The 19716-nt window shown below is 41.5% G+C and overlaps 1 protein-coding gene and 2 long non-coding RNA genes across 4 annotated transcripts in view; 2 read left to right on the forward strand and 1 right to left on the reverse strand.

The window, feature by feature from the left end:
* Positions 1 to 7781, forward strand: part of LOC128409965 (uncharacterized) — a 73426-nt gene extending 65645 nt beyond the window's left edge. For both annotated transcript variants that reach the window (XR_008329352.1, XR_008329351.1), the window contains exons 2-3: positions 4319 to 4528; positions 7439 to 7781. This is a non-coding gene — a long non-coding RNA (uncharacterized LOC128409965). The remainder of the gene's footprint in view (positions 1 to 4318; positions 4529 to 7438) is intronic.
* FOXO1 (forkhead box O1) overlaps positions 354 to 19716 on the reverse strand; it is a 45390-nt gene continuing 26027 nt past the window's right edge. Inside the window, exons 2-3 of the mRNA XM_053380530.1 lie at positions 3141 to 4496; positions 354 to 1269 (exon numbers count right to left, since the gene is read on the reverse strand). Of these exons, the coding sequence (XP_053236505.1) occupies positions 3150 to 4496 (1347 nt within the window). The 3' untranslated portion in view covers positions 354 to 1269; positions 3141 to 3149. The remainder of the gene's footprint in view (positions 1270 to 3140; positions 4497 to 19716) is intronic.
* On the forward strand, positions 11347 to 15031 carry LOC128409967 (uncharacterized). The gene is made up of 2 exons (XR_008329353.1): positions 11347 to 12277; positions 14881 to 15031. It is a non-coding gene; the product is annotated as an uncharacterized LOC128409967 (long non-coding RNA).

The following is a 19716-nucleotide window of genomic DNA, read 5'->3' on the forward strand; positions in this document are numbered from 1 at the left end:
CTATGTTGTAAACTTGCTCTCCTAAACCCCCTTCAAAGAGAGTAAACTGTGAGGGCTCCGAGGAAACACCACCTAAAGCTATTGTTATTTCTATGATTTGAGACTGCAAAGTTAGTTGCTGAGGTTCTTTCCTGCAAGATGTGGTCTTATACCATAATGTAATCTAAAGCAGCTTCTGGCTCTTTGAATAAATAAGAAGAGGAGGCAATAGAAAAAGAAATGGCAGACCCTACAATTAAGAAGAAGTGAAACTAAAAATGGATTTGCTAGAGTGACGTTAAGCTGAGAAGTTTTTGCTCCTGGAGTTACAAACATTATAAAACTCTAGTAAAATAAATACAAAAATGAGTATATGAATATACAAACCATTTAACAACACGTAACACTTTGGGGTAGTCAGTGTTAATATAAGAAATAGAAGTTTTCTGTATTTATAGACCAAGAGATCACCTTTGTGCCAGGAAACCACCTCCCACCAAAAATTACACCTAAATGTCTTCTCTTTAGAAATCTTACACAGTGCTAATATAAATCCCCCCCCTAATCTAGTTAAAATACTGTATACAAAATGTTATGAATGTTATTAGGCATCTTGGATTCTGCAAGTTTTTAAGGAGCTCATATAACAAAGTAGAGATGTAAGAAAAATATCTATATGCCTATTACAAAAATTCAAGTTGATCAATAAAATTGAAATCAATCAGGAAGTCAGCCCCATAATAAATCTACATAATCAAACACATAGGCGACAAAGCAAAGCTTTCAATCTGCTCTCTGATTTGGAAGTCCCAATGGCCAACAACTTTGGTTAGATCATATTCCTCGATGTGTTCTCATACAAAATGTACAATTTTAATACACTTAAGGCAGTTAATCCGGCTGTCTGCAGCTCTCTATGAGTTCATCAGATCAAAAGATATATGGGATGAAAGTTATGAAGGTTTAAAACTATCACAGTATTAAAAGCTTTAACCTTTTCTTGGGTCAATGCAAAACATGATGCACAAGTATTTTCTTCGTTCCTACGACACTGTAGTGAGTTTGGCACTTCCAAATAAAGACATTTCCAATGGCACATTTCTTACCAATAGCAGCAAATAATATGCAAGTATCTTGCAAACATCCTGTACAGGAAAAATGTATCTGCTGCCAAGTCTGACAAGAGAAAATAAAATACAAAAAGAAAAAGCAAAGAGGTTGAAGGACATCTTTGGACTTCCTTGTTCACTTCCTGCGGTCAGAGATGTCTGAAGTACTTTAAATTGCAGCCTAGGATAATGGAAAGAAAATACACGATGATGGATGGATGGAAAGCAAAGAAAAACATTCAGCATGCAATACAAGAATGCATATAGTGGTATCCAAATACCTAAGAAACAAAGAGTCCACTGCTTTATGGAACACAGCAGTGTTTTTTATAAATGTGAACCAATTTCAGTATAATATTGGCAAATCCATGTTAAATAAAATGTTGTAGAATTTGTTGGTCTTTTAAAGGACTTTCCTGGAAAGGACCATTCCTGGGTGAATACCTTAATGCATGACTGCAGGCACATTTGCAAGCTTTTAATTCCCATATGATAGTCCATTCATGTCTTAGCTTTGAGCATCTTTACATTTCAATGCCCTTGTTAAGCCACACTTCATACTTCTCTTTTGTACTCTACTGATATAAAGTAAATGTATGACTCAATTGTAAACTGAGGCACTTTGGGGTCACAAACTTTAATTGAGAACATTGAGGAATTCATACCTCAGAGTGATTGGTGTAAGTTCACTCTTAGCATAATAGTCTCAGATTTTAAAGAGCACAAATTTAAACTGAGTTACATGACAATTTGCCACCCGATAACTATATGATGCCCTTTGAAAAACCTCCTCCTTTGACATAGTGACCAGCCTCACAAATTGTAGTTTATCTCTTGGACACCTGCAAACTGGGGGGGTTCGACCTAAGGTGGTAGCTTGTTCTACACAAGCTGATTTCATGAATCAGCTTGTGTAGAACAGCCCATTTCATTTTTTCATTTTTAAAAAGTTAAGAATGAAGAGCAAGACACTGTAATCTAAATAAGACCTTTGCCTTCACAACTCTACTATGGCTATCTCTGATTTCCAGTTTCAATTAACTTCCCTGAATTTATTTATTTTTTTGTCCAGAAGCTACTATCATATCACATGAATCAGCATTTCATCTCTTAATTACTCTTCAAAAACACCTTTCTTTGTTTTATAAAATCATACCCCATCATTCAACAACAAGGTAAAGCACTGTGTCAAACTTTCCCTTCTAGAACTTATCCCTAACACTACAAATTATTGCTTATTATCTTTGGTATATATTATCTTCCCATTTCATTCCAATTTTGAATTGGAAATGTTTCTTCTATGGCAGTTAGGGTAATTCACACTGGAAATTTGTCAGTTTGCAGAGAATTTTTCTGATGCCCTAGAGATTTAGCATGGTTATTTTACTTCTGTTTAGTAAATGAAAACGAAGGTTTTGACACTCCCAATCTTGCCACCTGCTTACTGTTACTAATGAACTCATGAAAAGGATTTTTTTTCCCATGGAAAGAAATAGCACTAGAAAACTTCTCATTCCGCCTCACTGCACCTTCATTACAGAGAAGGGTACAGTATGCATAAAAGGTAAAGGGACCCCTGACCATTCGGTCCAGTCGTGGCCGACTCTGGGGTTGCGGCGCTCATCTCGCTTTACTGGCCGAGGGAGCCGGCGTACAGCTTCCGGGTCATGTGGCCAGCATGACTAAGCCGCTTCTGGCAAACCAGAGGAGCGCACGGAAACGCCGTTTACCTTCCCGTTTACCTTTTTATCTACTTGCACTTTGATGTGCTTTTGAACTGCTAGGTTGGCAGGAGCAGGGACTGAGCAACGGGAGCTCACCCCGTCGCGGGGATTCGAACCGCTGACCTTCTGATCGGCAAGTCCTAGGCTCTGTGGTTTAACCCACAGCGCCACCCGTGTTCCTACAGTATGCATAGCTTCTCCCATTAGCACAATATTATAGCCGAAGAAGTCACACCTCCTGAATTCTGTCCTGCCATACACCAGCAGGAGCATCATTTTAGAGTCAGGAACTGATAACCATGTTATGTATAAATAAAAGAGAACCAACCTTCCAACCTTATCCCGAAACCCAGCTGTGTGTTGTTGTCTTTACGCCATGCGACAAGCTTTGGTTAGGCAACACACTGTCAAAGTTAAAATCTAATGTTTCCCCATCCATGAGCTCATTCCGAATTATTGACTCCATATCACAGTCCAATCGTTCAATCGACATGTCATCTAAGTCACTGGGAAGCTTCTCCTGATGGAAAGAGACGATTCCCAGTCTTCCATAGCCATTGCAGCTGTTCACAGTGGTGTAAGGGTTTATGCTGTTCACCTGCATTGGGTGGCTCATAGGCACTTGTACTGAGTTTTTCGCGGCGGGGGAACGATTTAAACTCGATGCGTGAGACACAGTGCTAAGTGTGAGAGACAAGGTATGGCTGTTAACTGCTGGTGTTTGTTGGACATGTCCCTGGTGTGGGTGAGCACTGGGGGAAATTAGTTTGTTATGGGCCTGTTGGCTGCCATAGGGTGATATTGCCGAGTTAGTGGCCATCAATACGTTCTGTCCCAGCACTCGGCCACTAGGCTGGGAAACATGAGTATCTACAGATGCCAAGATCTCATTGTGTGGAGGTGAGTCAGAAGTAAGCAACTCCTTCAGAAGTCCTACAGGGCAGTTATATTGGCTGAGGTTTCCATAGCTTGGTTTACTATCTTGAAGAGCTTGCATAGGTATCTGCGACAAGGAGTTCATGCTAGGCTGAGCATAACTGTATTTCCTGTAGTCAGCACTGGGCGAACCTATACTTGTGTTGGATGAAGTATATGAATAACCGGGAGACTGCTGCATCATGGTAGTGGGTGGGGACTGGGTTGATCCAGTCAGGGATGTGTTAGGAGATAAAAGATTGAGGTTATCCAGGAGGTTCTCCATGTTTTCTGAACTACTCATCTCAGAAAGGCTTGGGAGAGTTGAAGCCATTTTGGTTGTGGATGGAGGGTAGACCATGGCATGTACATCTGCTTCTCCAAGATCATCTTGTTCTGGAACAATTGGAGAAAGCCTCCCACTGATTGTACTAGCATTAGAGCTGGTTCTAGGTCTAAAAGTGCTCCAGTTATTATCAAAGTCATCATTGCTGTGAGAGCTGGGGCTTGCGGGCCATTTTGAGAACTGCGTGCCTGGACTGTCACAATTTCCCTCTTGACCGGCCTGAAGAGCTGCTTTTTTCTTTGCAGCTCTACCTCTGCTTTTGGCAAACTTGCTGCTGTTGTCCATGGATGCAGCCCTTCTCCTGGGCGACTTGCCACTTTTGCCTCCTTCTGGATTGAGAATCCACCAAGAGCTTTTTCCTGTTCCTTCATTCTGTACTCTGATAAACTTGCTATGCAGTGAGAGGTTGTGACGAATTGAATTCTGGGAAGGAGAAAAAAGTTGCAAGAAAAAAGGTGAGTCACACTTATCTCTGGTATTTTTCTTCAATTAGAAAGCCATTTCATCAAATGCATGAAAACTACTGAAATCCCATTTCCCAATGCAATAGTTCACTTATCGCCACGTAGTAGACACAATTGCTCTTTTGGGGCGGTATTCTACTAATAAGTCCAGTCAATGCAAGAATTTCTGCTTGTACAATGGGTTTCCACCCTTCTTCCCCAATTGTGCTCTCCAAATCTGAAGTAGAATAGGTTGGGGGCATCGGGGGGAGGAGAGTGTTCCATTGTACAAGGAAACATCTTTGCACAGCCGGAATGATTGCCTTTAGTAGTACATTGGGATTCCACCCATATTTTTTTTAAAAAAATAATCTTTATTTAATTTAAATTACACACTTATACAAAGAATTTACAATCTCAGACTACAAAAAGAAAATTAAAGAAAAAACAAATTTACGTACATAAAAAACACTTAATCTTCCTAATTAATACCCATTGTTTTTAAGTAAAATGGGGAAAGACTTCAACATCTCTGCTGTGAACCGTTCCCTGTTTAAGGAAGGTTTGTACGCATAGAAATGTTTTCATAGAATTGTAGATTTGGAAGGGACCCCAGGGTCATCTGTTTTTCAACCTCATTAGCTGTTTCTATCTATACTTGGAATCTGAATGCCTAACAACTTCTTATACTTTATTTGTGCCAGGATCCAGTATTGTGGAAATGTGTATCTACCATTGCCAAAACGGACTTCTATTTACCACTGCTGTATTGTTCTTAAAGGTTTTAAAACCCTAACCTCAAAGCCACCTCAAGAAAAGTCTGTAATCCAATAATAATATCTGTCCAATCATCCCAGGCTGTTCTCAGAGCAAGCCAAAGTCTGAGCATGCACACCATTTCATTATTTTGTTCAGAGAGCTTAAAGTGCTAAACGTTGACCCAACAAACAGTAACCCATTTATCCAAGCCATTATTCTCAAAAGTCATAGTGTACAAGTAAGCAATAATGAATTTCAGAGTAAGTGCCTCAGAAAAACTGCTGTAAAGCACACAGTATGAGTGAATTTACTAACACCTTATATGAATAATGAACTTTACAGTTCTATGATTATAATTTGTGTAGAGTTGCAAAGGACCCCATAAGTTTTTTTTAAAAACACCTCAATGCATTTTATATAAAGATAAGCAAATGGCCTTTAAAAGGAACCTTAATTTGCAGCTCCACTGATCAAGGTTTCCCCTACCAATTAAACGGGGTTCCAAACAATGTCAAAAAAGTAAATTTTCAGTTGATTAAAATAGATAACAAACAAGGACATAGTCAGTATACTGCTACCCAAGGAATAAGTGTTGAGATTGCTAACCAAGAGGAGCAGTGAAACATACCCCAAACCTTTGCTTTCCAAGAGAGAAAATTAGCATTGGAACAACAGAGTTTAGAAAAACTGAATTTGTGGTTTATTACCAAAAATAAACAGATCATTCGGAATTGTCTGGCAATTGTTCAGTCGAGTCAATAAAGAGGACAGGAAGGAGATGAGGATGGCTGAGAGATATAGCAGAATGTGAGAGATCAATGAAAGCTGGAGAGAGGAGCTAGTGAAATCTAAGACTATGGGACAATTATAGATGGCAGACAGACTTGCAGAAAGCTACACTGGCTTAGAGAAGGGCGTCAAATACAAGTAATGTTTTGCCTTGAAATTGTGTAGCTAACCTGCTTGGCGAGTAAGGAAGCAGAACTAGAGATAGGAACCAAAGCACAAATACAACCTATCCCAAGGCAAAGAGGGCAGATGGTGCCTCTTCCTTAGGGGCCTGATTTGAATCTGGACAGCCGTCCTTTGCACCAGGACCACAGAGGTTCTTTATAGACACCCTGGCTCTTAGATAACAAGGTGTAGATTGTTGTCAAAAAGCGCGCGCACACAAAGCAGTGAAGGGGGATGAAGGGAAGACGAAGGTCCACTCCTGAGCCTTGCATCATGCAAAATATTCCCAGGTGAATGCAGCAAAACAGGAAACACAAGCATTGACAAGCTACAAACTCCCTTGGAATCCTTTCAAAACCAATGAAAAATAACGCACATTGAGGAGGTGAGGGGAAACTGGGGGAGGAGAGAGTTCTAGGCTCGGCAATATGTGGGAGGATATTTCCCCCTAAAACAAAGGAAGGAAAATGTATTAACAGTGCTAGGGCGACTTTCTCATTCCTGCCATGGGAACCAAGTGCAAAGATGTGTGAACACTCTTTGGGAGGAAGTTCTTGACCTTAATGAGTGCAGGTGTCAGTGGATTTGGTGTTTTCCTTCTTTAGGTCTTGGTGAAGCCAAGCAGTAGGTGTGCCAGTAAGCTTAATCTCATTATTATTTTGTTAAAAACTTGGTGGGGTGTGCATGCATTCCAGAGTCCCCTGGCCTGCTGAACAGAGTGCTGGGAACTTCTCCTGTGATGTCTGTTAATGGAGGACAGACAAATGTGAATTGCAGCCATCTTTGCCCTGTTTGATAAGCATCTGCTTAGTATAGCTATTTCTAGGAAATTGGTGATTTTGTAGGCAGTGTAGAGGAGAAATACTAAGACGACAGCTGTGCTTAACCCTCAGTATCAACATGAAAAAATGGATAAGAACACTAATCACTAGACCCACAATATTGCAAGGAGTCCATGCAACTATAGCCCTGGCCTGAAGACCCAAACTCACACCTGTCTGGTAGCATTTCAAGGTACCCACATTTGTGTTTAAAGCCCTAAACAACCTCGGCCCCAAATCTCATTGTGTAAGCTTTCTAATATGCTGAAGACACACCTCTTTGCCCTGGCCTTTGGCACCAGAGATTTTTTTAAGGACCCACCATATTCTTCCTATTATAAATTGTGTTATTTGTTTATTTACTATTATTGTTATTTATTCTTCAAAGGCAGCGTGTACCATGAAACCACCGAGTGAAGAATAGAGAAAGAAGAAGTAATACAGGAAGAACATAAAGGCACATCCTTGCAATATAAAAGGAAATGCTGAAAAGCAAGGCAGCTGTACAACAAGGGCAACACATCCTGCAAAACAAGCATGGAAGCAGCTTCCCATGAGAAATAGGGTGAAGACCTCACAGTGCCTCTAAACTGGGAGTCCAAGACACAAGAGCATTGATGGCAAAAACCACGGACTGCGTATACCTCAGCAAAAAGCACCTGCGTTAAGCAGCAACTGTATCCCAAAGGAACAGCCGTTGAATCAAAGATTTAACTACCACTGAAAAATAGCACAAGAGTCTGGGCATCAAGCACTCCATCAATAGACGCTGATGGCCAAACACTCTTCTTGCATGAGCATAGCTGGAGAACAAGCTCCATGATGAGCTGTGAATGTCTGCTTCAAAAAGTACTAGTGGCAAAAACCACTAGTGGAGGACTATATATGCTTGTACAGGATCATGATGATCACATCCAGCAGGTGCTCCCCTGAATAATCCACCTGCTGGAAGTCAACCCATCCAGGAAGAAGACTAGGCATATGCGACATTAAGAGGTAGGGAAGGATACTGAGTTGGAGGTGTTCGCTCCCAAGCAAAAGCAGTGAAGCAAGCATCCAGTGTTCTCAAAGGTAAAATAGACTTTTACATCTTAAGCCACACCTGCTCTGATTCAATGACACTTTTTTGGCCCAAAAAAGTGCCAGGCCCAACCTCTAGAAGCCACTGACAGCATAGGATCAGGTTACCTAAAGGATCACCTCCTCCTGGACCTACCAACCCAGATTTGAGATCTTCTTTGGAAGCCATTCTTCAGGTTTCCCCGCCTAATGAGGTTCAGCAGAAGGCTACAAAGAAGTGAGCCTTTTCAGCAGTGGCACTCCAGTTATGGACTGCTCTCTCTAGAGAGGCTCACCCGACACTTTCGTGTTTATAGAGCCAGGTGAAAACATTTTTATTTTTGAAGCTTATAAACTTTAAAATATATTAAGGATAATTATGTTTTTAGTGTCCAACATTGGAAAGTTTTGATGCTGCTATGTTTTATTTTTGGTGCTTTTTATTCTGCATTTAAAATGTTACGGTTATGCATGGTTTTTTCTATAATTGTATTTCTCTGCCTGTAAGCAGCTAGAGAAAACTTTGTTTGTAAAATGTATATCCTGTCTGATAACAAAAACAAACAGTACCTTTGTTTTTACTAAAGTGCAAACTGCAAAACACATAGGTTAAGGATCAAAATAGATGGGTATCTTAAGCGTGTTTGCATATGAAGAAAGTGTGTGGAGTGGAGGTGCATGCTTTGCCCACAAAAATGAGTTCCCTGGGAAGGGGAGCAACCCCAACCCCCATTTCCTACCTTCCTCCAACTACAGTTAGTTGGTTTAAGCAGTTTTATTATTGGTGTCATTGGAGCTCAATTGGGGAAAATCTGATTACAGTGGTACCTTGGGTTACAGACGCTTACACACTCTGCTAACCCAGAAATAGTGCTTCAGGTTAAGAACTTTGCTTCAGGATAAGAACAGAAATCGGGCTCTGGCGGCGCGGCGGCAGCAGGAGGCCCCATTAGCTAAAGTGGTACTTCAGGTTAAGAACAGTTTCAGATTAAGAACGGACCTCCGGAACAAATTAAGTACTTAACCCGAGGTACCACTGTAAAAGCAACAGAGCACCGCAAGTTAAGAAAGAGGGAGGGATCAGGTTTCAGTTCACATGACAACATGCTCCTTCATGTGTGAGAAATACACCCCCCATTATTGCTTTATATGCAAAGGTGCAAACATGTTCTTAAGATGTGCAGATTGCTCAGCATGTTTAGTTTGTCCCTCAGAAAAGGAGCAGCTGACCTGGAGTCCAGATGCTGTTGAACTCCAACACCCATCAGTCTAGGCAGCATAGCCAACAGGCAGGAATGATGGGAACTGTAGTCTAAAACACCTGAAGGAGCCACGGATTAGGAAACTGCTGTAGAATATCCAGGATGCATATACCATGAGGCCTGGAAAACTCTTTGGAGTTTAACGTGTTATCTTGGCTGCTTGCTCAGAATTAAGGCCACTGCTATTCTACCCAAAAAGAATTCACAAGAAAGCAGTAAAACCCACTGATTAAAAATAAATAAGAGTGCTGTTTTAAAATTTTGCATACTTACTCCAGAGCGTTAAGTGTTTATGATGAAAACAAGAGTTCTCGTGCGCATACATGTCTACACAGAACTTCAAACCTATCTGTTCATGGAAGTGTTTAGGATTTTACAGAAAGAAGCTTCAGACTTCCTTAGTCATCAGAAAAGTTACAATCTAGTATTCTTATACCGAGGACATTCAAGGTCACTCATGGAGTAGCAAAGCCATCTCCAAATTTTGCCAACGACAACAACAAAGTTCCAAACAGGAAAAGGTTTGTAGCAGAGTGCCTGTTACATAAATTCCTGTTTTTCACGCAGGCAGGGGAGATTAAAGTAAGGATAATTTACTACTTTGCGGGGGGGGGGGAGTATGAAAGAGGGGTAAATATTGAAAAAAACCTGTAGCCTAGTCAAACATGTTGTGTCTATTAAGCTTTGCCAAAAGCAGACGACATGACAACACTACACCATAAAACATTGAAACTCAACAGCTGGACGAGTGAGTACAGTCACAAGATTTAGAGGCCGCCATTTGTCAGCTGCTTTGTGTCTAGAAAGATTCTGCTCATAGTGAAAAGTACCGGATTTTAAACATTTAACTGCCTATTCTGAAAATAAGTTCAAGTTTTACTTCAAGGAGGGGGGGAAAGACTCAAAGAGCTGTTTCGGAATGCAACACTAAGCCACTGTTTAGCACAGGAATGGCTAATCTATGACCCTCCAGATTTTGTTGACCTGCAGCTTCCACCATCCTTGGTCCCCTGGCCATTCTGGCTGGCGCCAACAACACCTAGAAGACTACTTCGCTTTAGCATTACAAGAATGAACCTAGAAAAGCCTCAGGCTCACCTTCCACTCCCCAGTATGGAAGGGGCTGAAAGCATAGCTTAGCTGTTGCTCATGAAGCTGGCTTGTTTCAAACTGCAACTAAGATGAACTACAGTTTGGGATTCAGACACAACCCCAAACTGCAGCTAATCTAAAATGGAAGCCAGAGTTTCCTGTCTCTGCCCCTCATCCAGGGGAGTTTCTGGGGCATGGCCAAGTCGTGGGTCTTTTGCACTGGAGCCCAGATCTCCTGCCATCCACCATTTTAGATGTCTACCCGAAGACATCTGTACATATACATTAGCAGATGTGTCATGGCCCTGTGCCCAGAGTCCTTTAAGTACCTAGCAATGCCCTAGGCTCATCCTTGCAATACCATAGTTTGAATTTACTTGTGAATCTCGTGACTAATTCCATTGGCCAGTGTCTTCTTTCCAGTGTGTATAACAACTTCATCCATTTTTTTAAAAAAGCTTTGCAGTGGTTAGTAATTTGGGATCCAAATTTTGTGAACTTCAGCTGGAAACGCTTTGGCAGGTGCACACATTGGTTCCATGTGGCTCCAGGATCCAAATGCTATTATCCGCTGCCCCTGCCATCCTAATCTCTCCAGACTTATCTGTCCAACCACACAGCCACCAAAAGAATTTCCCTGCTACCCCAAAACATGTAAGCAGGTAACTGTGTATTAGACAGAGAACTTGGGGTGGTATTTGAGTAAGTTCTACTCAAGAGTAGACCTACTGAAATCAATGAATATGGGCTCATCCATAATTCCACTTGTGCCATACCTAGAAAGCATGGATCCCAGTGGTCTTCCCCTTGCCCCATTCCTTTCCAAGGGAAAATCTGCTTTTTAGATCGGAACAAGGAGCAATCCGGGGGAAAGAGTGGGACAAGACAACATGTAGACACACGCCTCATCAAGTTCATTAAATTCAAGGGGTCTACTCTGAGTAAAAGTTACTTGAATTTGAATTGTATAATTAATTTTGTGTGTAGAATACACAGGGTATGAACAATGGCTTCATTTTTACTGTAATTTTACTTTACTTTCAATTCTTAAGGAAACCAGTAGCTAATCTACTTATTTCATGTACTAGTGATTTTTTAAAAAATATGATCACCAGGTATCAAAATATTCCAACAGCCAAGAAGAAGCTTATTCCCCAGACACAGTTATAGGACAGATAAATCAATAAGGCACAGTGTCCTCAACCTTTCCATTACCTCAGACACAAAGTCAAACATTATAAGGAATACTCCAATATGTCATTTCAAGTAGAGAAGAGGGCATTCGGCTTAACCTAAGCAGTGCAATGCCTTTGGATGGGAGTTAAGTGCATTTACTTTGGCCTCAATGTGGCTCAGCGGGCAACTACACAACCAGGGGAGAGAAAACTCAGGCTTACCGTACCATAAATCACTTTTGGCCAAACTACACATTACGTAAAAAAATCCTGGCTGCCACCACTTCATGTCTCCTGGTAATGTTTGGTAAAAGCAGACAGATGAAGTGACGTATCTGTCGCAATTCTCCTGCTTGGTGAACCACAAGCAAAGAGGGCAAGAGTATTGTGTTCCTCATATAGACGGAGGTGGCAGCTGTCATAGCTCTCTGTGGGTGTAATGTTGCCTTCCCATCCCAAAATCAGCACTTTGTCATGTCAGGCTCCTGCGCCAAGGGTGTCTAGGCAGTTGGGAAGAAATGAAATGAACAAATGTTGCTTCAAAAACAGAAAAGAAATATATGAAAAAAGATATGGCCCACAGCTGCAGCAAACTACTACAGAGAATGGTCTGCTATTGCTAATGCAGGAATGAGGAAGGTAGGAAATCACCTTGTAAGATATGGGATTAACGACAATTCAAGAAGGGAGAAGCAACCTCTGGCCCTCCAGATGTGCTGCATTCCAACGCTCTTCATCCCTAGCCAGATAACCAGCGGCCCAAACTGACTGCTGTAGTCTAGCAACATCTGGAAGGTTATTAAGTTCTCCACCTCTGTGATATGTTGTCATTAAATGTGGATCTTAAAAGGGATAATGGGACTTCAGCTGTTCAATATATACACTATCAAGTACAAAGCTTGATACTAGCATTTATGTTCAAATAACGTATCAAAGAAGAATTAGTATTAGGACTGTGAGTCATTTTTAAATGGAAGTGGAAGTTATCCAGCTAACACCAAGTTTTAATGTCTGAGAAGGCAGGCATACTCATTTTCCATTTTAGTCATCCTTTTGTATTGTTTTGGAATAATTCTAATTGATGAACTGAACCACAGGCTTTGTTGTCAGTTTTGTTAATTCCGGGTTAGACTGGATATACTGACTTTGTAACACACATTTTAGAAACTTTCACTTTGTTATTTACTATATATAGGGCACAGTAAAAAGTTTTCAGAAAGGTACTCCGAAGTTAAGAAAATTAAGATTTTGGACACATTCATTAATTAAGGTTTCCAAGAATGCCTTTAAAAGAGCACCCCTCTAATTAGTCTAATACTTTTAAAGTCAGTTATGAACTGCATCTCTGATTAGTTGAACACCTGCCTCATTCTTTATTATTCTGTCCTATTTATAGTAGTATTTGGAGTAATTGGAAATTACAAGAGAACAGAACTGTAGGGAGGTTTGTTTATTCTACATCTATACTGACATTGCATTGTCAGGAGAGGTTCTACAGCAGAGCTTTCCAAACTGTGTGTGGCCACATGTTAGTGTGTCGGCTGCAGTGTGCAGGTGTGTCACGAGAACAATCCCTGCTCTCCTCCCGAGGCTGGAAAGGAGTTAGTAAAACTGAATTACTGTGAAATGATGCACGTCTAAAAAGTGTGTCACCAATATGATAAGTTTGGAAAGCTCTGTTCTACAGTTTTTATTTCATTTTAAAAATCTCTGCAGCGTTTTTTCTACCCAGGCACTTCAAATGAAAATGAAACGTAAAATAGATTTAAAATAAAACAAAAGGCATTGGAGAATTAAAAAGTAGCAATGGAAATTTATTTAATACCAGGAAGTAGCTAAGGTTGCCATTTCTAAACCAACTTACTTGGGAGAAAAACACATTGAGCTCAATGGGACTTACTTCCAATTATACATTTATTGGATTGCATTGCGGAAGTTTTTTTTTTTTTAACCAAAGCTCAAGCTATATAACATAAAAAGGCTTTTTAAAAAAGAGTAAAAGCAAACAAAGCTAAAAATTGAAAGCTTAGCAGTACTGAAGTTTTATAACTTGGTGTGGAACGATAGAGAAAAGGGGCCCATTGCTCAGAGGTAGCACACAGCATTGCCATGCAGAAGGTTCCAAGTTAAATCCCTGGCATCTCCAGAGAGGGCTGGGAAAGTCTCTTGCTGTTAGTCTATACTCTACAACAAGCAACAACCTGGTGCTGTCCAGGTGTTTTGGACAGCAACTCCAACCTGCCCTAGCTTGCATAGTCAATGGTTAGGATTCATGGCAGTGGCTGCCCAAAACTTCTAGAGAGCACCAGGCTGGGGAATGAATGTTGGTGTAGAGAACAATGGCCTGCAAAACGTGCAAAACAGTTATCTACACTCCCAGAGATAATTTGTAAGTGGGCCTCTTGGTAGAACAGCTTCCTCTGGAAAAATCTCACTCTGCACCACACAATATTTCATCTCCTGCAAAAAGTGGAATACTGCTACCCAGAGGTTATCAAGCATGGGGAGGCTCAAATGACCCAAGCCATTTAGAAAGAAAATCATACCTGGAATTGAATGGTATAAAATATTGCAACAAACCCACTATGACTGTTCTCAGTAAGTAACACTGCAATGTTAGTTCACTTTTCTTTTTTAAGAAAAAGAACTATTTAAAGCAACTCAGTCTGATGGTAAAGGGACCCCTGACCATTAGGTCCAGTCGTGACTGACTCTGGGGTTGCGGTGCTCATCTCGCTTTACTGGCCGAGGGAGCCGGCGTACAGCTTCCGGGTCATGTGGCCAGCATGACTAAGCCGCTTCTGGCGAACCAGAGCAGCGCACGGAAAAGCCGTTTACCTTCCCCGCTGGAGCGGTACCTATTTATCTACTTGCACTTTGACGTGCTTTCAAACAGCTAGGTTGGCAGGAGCAGGGACTGAGCAACGGGAGCTCACCCCGTCGCAGGGATTCGAACCGCCAACCTTCTGATTGGCAAGTTCTAGGCTCTGTGGTTTAACCCGCAGCACCACCCGCGTCCCTTAAGGTACCCCTGATTAATTGGGCAACATATACCGTATATCTTAAAGAGGGATTCTCCATCCTCTCCCTCTTGAGGGAATGTCTCTTCTAAGGTGATACCTACTATACACATCTGCAAGTATAGTTCTTGCTTTAGAATTTTTTTTACTCATATGCCAAATTAACAGACTGATCAACTAAACTCGTATGATTCACAGATCTCTTTACTTAACTCTATCCAGTAGCTAAACACCACCCACAACTCTAAGATGCTTCTGGAAGATACAGGATTTCTACGCAGAGGGAATTCCACAATTACCCACTACGACATATTCTTATTATTCAGACAAGCAATACGGAGAGCAGTCAATAAAGTGGTGTCAACTGATTTTATCAATGGCCTTTTCTTCTTTGGGGTGGGAGATCTCTAGGCTATCACGGATTTTATAGGTGAAACACAATCACTTCCAAACTTGCCTGAAAAAGGACAGGAAGCTAGTGCAGCTTGTGAAATACTGTACATCACCCGCTCTATAACACACCCCTCACCAGTTTACACACTAAACACACAAACCAAGTTTACATTTTTATAATATTTACATTTACAATGAGCGGCATACTAAAACTGCAGGTATTAAGAGGATCAGGGATCAAAGAAGCCAGTGGTTACACAGGGCTACAGAAGCTTGGCGTCTGATTATCATCCTAGCCTATGTAAACACTTTGAAAATGCCACTTGTAGAAGAACTATATCCTTTCTAACATTGACAAATAAAACATCTTAGACTACTTTAGCCTAGGCTTTGTTGCTATTCAGTATTTCCTGCAACGCCAGAGTCATAAAACAGGAATGCAGCAGTCCTTTCTGATGGGCCATGGGCCAAGAACCTCCATTGTTTTCAATGGAGGCACGCTAGAACTGGCATGACACACTGGAAATGACACTGGAAGAGGCACCCTTTTTCACACTAACTCCCCCGTCGTCCCTTCCCGTCACAGGATGAGTTGTTCTCAAAAAATTCCAGTACTGTACTACTAACACCAAGGGGACACACACACACACACACACACACACACACTTTCTCATTAGAGAAAGACAGTGTCTGCTTCATTTTTATCCCACCCATCCTCCACGGAGCTCAGAGCTGACTTTGAAGGCTTCCTGCAGTACCACAAAAACTAGCTTAAAGTATATGAATGGGATAGGCAGCAACTAAGATCAAAAGGCTTGCAAGTTGCCTCTAGGAATTTATCAATGCAGTGTATACAAGACTATATAATTCTATACAGCATTAGTAGTTTCTAACTGTTATTTTACACAAAGCGTTTATTTCATTGCTGATAAAACAGCACATTATCAATACTTTTAACCTGCTTACTTTAAAATATGACACCCCACCAGTGCATCAAGGTTTAAGACAGGCTTCCTCAACCTCGGCCCTCCAGATGTTTTTTGGCCTACAACTCCCATGATCCCTAGCTAGCAAGACCAGTGGTCAGGGATGATGGGAACTGTAGTCTCAAAACATCTGGAGGGCCGAGGTTGAGGAAGCCTGCTTTAAGAGTACAATTCTGCTTTTTAAAAAGTTATTTGTAGCCTTTTTCATTTTTAAAAAAAGATTTCCTCCAGTTTTCACTTCTTTGTAATAATAATAAAATCATTTGGCAGGCAATACATTTTCTGCTTCAAAATGTTTATTTTTGTTTCTTCAAGTTATTGTCTGCCTAGCCACAATTTCTTTCCAGGCAGCCAAAAGGAAATTAGTAGTATCAATTTTTTCCACTGGGGTGGACAGAAGTCAGTCTGCAGCCCTCAGTAGACCAGCTAAGATCCTGCTGGGATTTCAGTAAACAATATTAGACTAGGATCTAACCCTTAGGTAGACATATAAAGCAAGAGTACAAACAAAGGCTTCAATCCTACATCTACACACAAGTAAAGACTGTGCTAACAGATTAGTTAAGGTCTCAACCAGTGCTTTTTCACCCCTAAAAAAAATGTTTAGGGGTACTCTCATTTTGACTCAAGAAAATCACCATTTTATAGTTCAAATCAGTAAAAATAAGTACAGTAAATGGACAAAAGTACAAAGATTCACAAAATGTTTAGGGGTATGCGTACCATACATCCCCACAGAAAAAAGCAATGGTCTCAACTAATGGAGAAATCCTTAGCAGGCACTCTTGCTTTGTAATCTAATACACCTCAGTGGACATGAAAGATTCTAGAGCAGGCATAAGCAACCTCGGCCCTCCAGATGTTTTGGGACTACAACTCCCATGATCCCTAGCTAACAGGACCAGTGGTCAGGGATGATGGGAATTGTAGTCCCAAAATATCTGGAAGGCTGAGGTCACCTATGCCTGTTCTAGAGAACTCAGAAGTTATTAGCCTGACTCTAGCCCAGGGGTCAGCAAACTTTTTCAGCAGGGGGATGGTCCACTGTCCCTCAGACCTTGTGGGGGGCCAGACTATATTTTGAAGGGGGGAAATGAATGAATTCCTGTGCCCCACAAATAACCCAGAGATGCATTTTAAATAAAAGGACACATTCTACTTGTGTAAAAACACGTGGATTCCCGGACCGTCCGCGGGCCGGATTGAGAAGGTGACTGGGCCGGATCCAGCCCCCAAACCTTAGTTTGCCTACCCATGCTCTAGCCCAATGCTCTAATCAGCAGTGACCATGTCCAAATTTTCTGGGCACCATACAGTGTCTTTTATTGCCTATAGTTGACTCCCAGCATCAAGCAGATTTGAGCCCATGTTGCACACAAACATCTTAACCAATCTAGGAATATCAGCTGTTTTCCATGAGTTTTTCTGCAAATTGCTCAGCAGCGCCAACAATCATTGCTAGTAGCTGTAGTGATATCCATAAGTTATTGTGTCAATAACACAAGACAATTTAATACTTTATGTACGATAAACTGGATACTATCAGGTTTTAGTACCATATGAGAAAGTACAATCAAACTTTTGGAAAATAGAAAACTATACCAGGACACAGGAACAGTCATGGTCACAAAACATTTGTGAACTAGTATTATCTACCAATTTTGCATGGCCAAGGAGTTGGAAAGATGAACAGCTTTTTCCAAATTAGGAGGAATATGGAGACACTGTTTGAAATCCAAGTTCAGTCACTGACTGATGGGCCATTTTCTAAAAATGAAGTTCTTCAGAGGATGAAAAGAAAAAGACTTTGAAGTTGCTGATATTAAGCTTACATGTAGGCTCAGTAGATAGGCACACTAGGCGTTCAGATGGTCTGTGCCCTTTTAAAATGAGGTAACAGTACACCAGAAGTGCAAGCTGTCGAAACCAGCTTATTTTTCTATTAAAAGTACTGCGTGTTTGTCAACAGGAAAAGGTGCTCTAAACCTCTTTCACTGAGAGTCTTCCTAAAGTAAGATTAAACATGTGGAGCACTCTTACCATGTAAGCGAGACACACAAAACATCGTCAGGCAGAAGCTCCTCTGGTCCACGGGCAAGTGAAGGAAGCATAGTTTGGAAAACCCTGCATAGTCTAGAGCAGGGTTTCCCAAACCTGGGTCTCCAGCTGTTTTTGGACTACAACTCCCATCATCCCTAGCTAGCAGGGGGCAGTAGTTAGGGATGATGGGAACTGTAGTCCAAAAACAGCTGGAGACCCAAGTTTGGAACCCTGGTCTAGGAGGAGGAGCGGGCGACCCTTTTGAAGATGATGGCGGCCTCCAAAAGTGGGCATGGGAAAGCAGGTCAGAGCACCTCTACAAAAAAAGATAAGATACAGGCAGCTTGCAAAAGCAGAGCTTAATCCTGCAATAAACCAGATTTATTTGGTTTTTTAAAAAATAAACCACAGTTTGTAACATTAGCAGCTAGTTTCAGATCATTCGACATCTGACATGAAAACAGAAGTCTCATGAAGTGACCAAGGGCCCTGGCACCATCCATCCCCACTCACAGATACTTTACAGTGGTACCTCGCAAGACGAATGCCTCGCAAGACAAAAAACTCGCTAGACGAAAGGGTTTTTTGTTTTTTGAGCTGCTTCGCAAGACGATTTTCCCTATGGGCTTGCTTCGCAAGACGGAAACGTCTTGCAGGTTTGTTTCCTTTTTCTTAACACCGTTAATACAGTTGCAACTTGACTTCGAGGAGCAACTCATAGAACGCGGTGTGGTAGCCTTTTTTGAGGTTTTTAAAGACTTTGGTGATTTTTGAAGCTTTTCCAAAACTTTCCCGACACTGTGCTTCGCAAGACGAAAAAAATCGCAAGACGACAATACTCGCGGAACGAATTAATTTCATCTTGCGAGGCACCACTGTATTTATTTCTCTTTCTGAGAGTTGATTGAAAGCTCTTCAACTCCCAGAACAGGCAGACAAATGTGCAGGATTAGGGGCCAAACGACAGCAACCAGAGAGTTATTCCGAAGGACACAATGCACTGCATTTTATGGTTGAGTCTTTGAGCTCACACATGCACCAGCCTGCCTGCCAGCCCCTCTTCTTTTTGCAAAGGTGGCACTAGATCAAAATGAAGGTGCAAGAGGTGCCAGGGGGCACCTGGTGCTGCACTGAGGAAAGCCAAGGGTGGCAGGTAGCTGGCTGGTTGCCTAGACTAGAGAGTTAACTTCACTGATAACCAGTACAAAATAGTTGACTTCAGGGACACCATTTCCCTTTTCGCACCAACAAGGTGAAGGATGTGTGTGCATGTTCTGCCATCCATCTGTCTCCAGAGACAATAAAGGAGTATATCTTCAGGGGTAAAGTCAAACCATTGGAGAATTACAGCACCGGCTGTGACTGTAGAGACTGATAGGGGAGAGAAATGTTTTACTGCAGGTGGGACAGATAAAGACACCCGATTTTGCTGCTACAGGTGCACCATAGTGTTTATTTTCGCTACGCTCCTCCCAGTGGTCAAGGTTAAGGATAGATGCCATCTTTTAGCCTACTGAGAGATGGCACAGGTTTAATTCATATAACCCCACCCCTGCCACAACCCAAGCATGGGCAGCAGTTTGTACTTAGGGAGGTGATCACAGGAGCCACAAAGTAGGTAGGGTATATACCAGTGGAC

The sequence above is a fragment of the Podarcis raffonei genome, chromosome 3 (genome assembly GCF_027172205.1).
Source record: "Podarcis raffonei isolate rPodRaf1 chromosome 3, rPodRaf1.pri, whole genome shotgun sequence".
In the NCBI taxonomy this organism is placed as follows: Eukaryota; Metazoa; Chordata; class Lepidosauria; order Squamata; family Lacertidae; genus Podarcis; species Podarcis raffonei.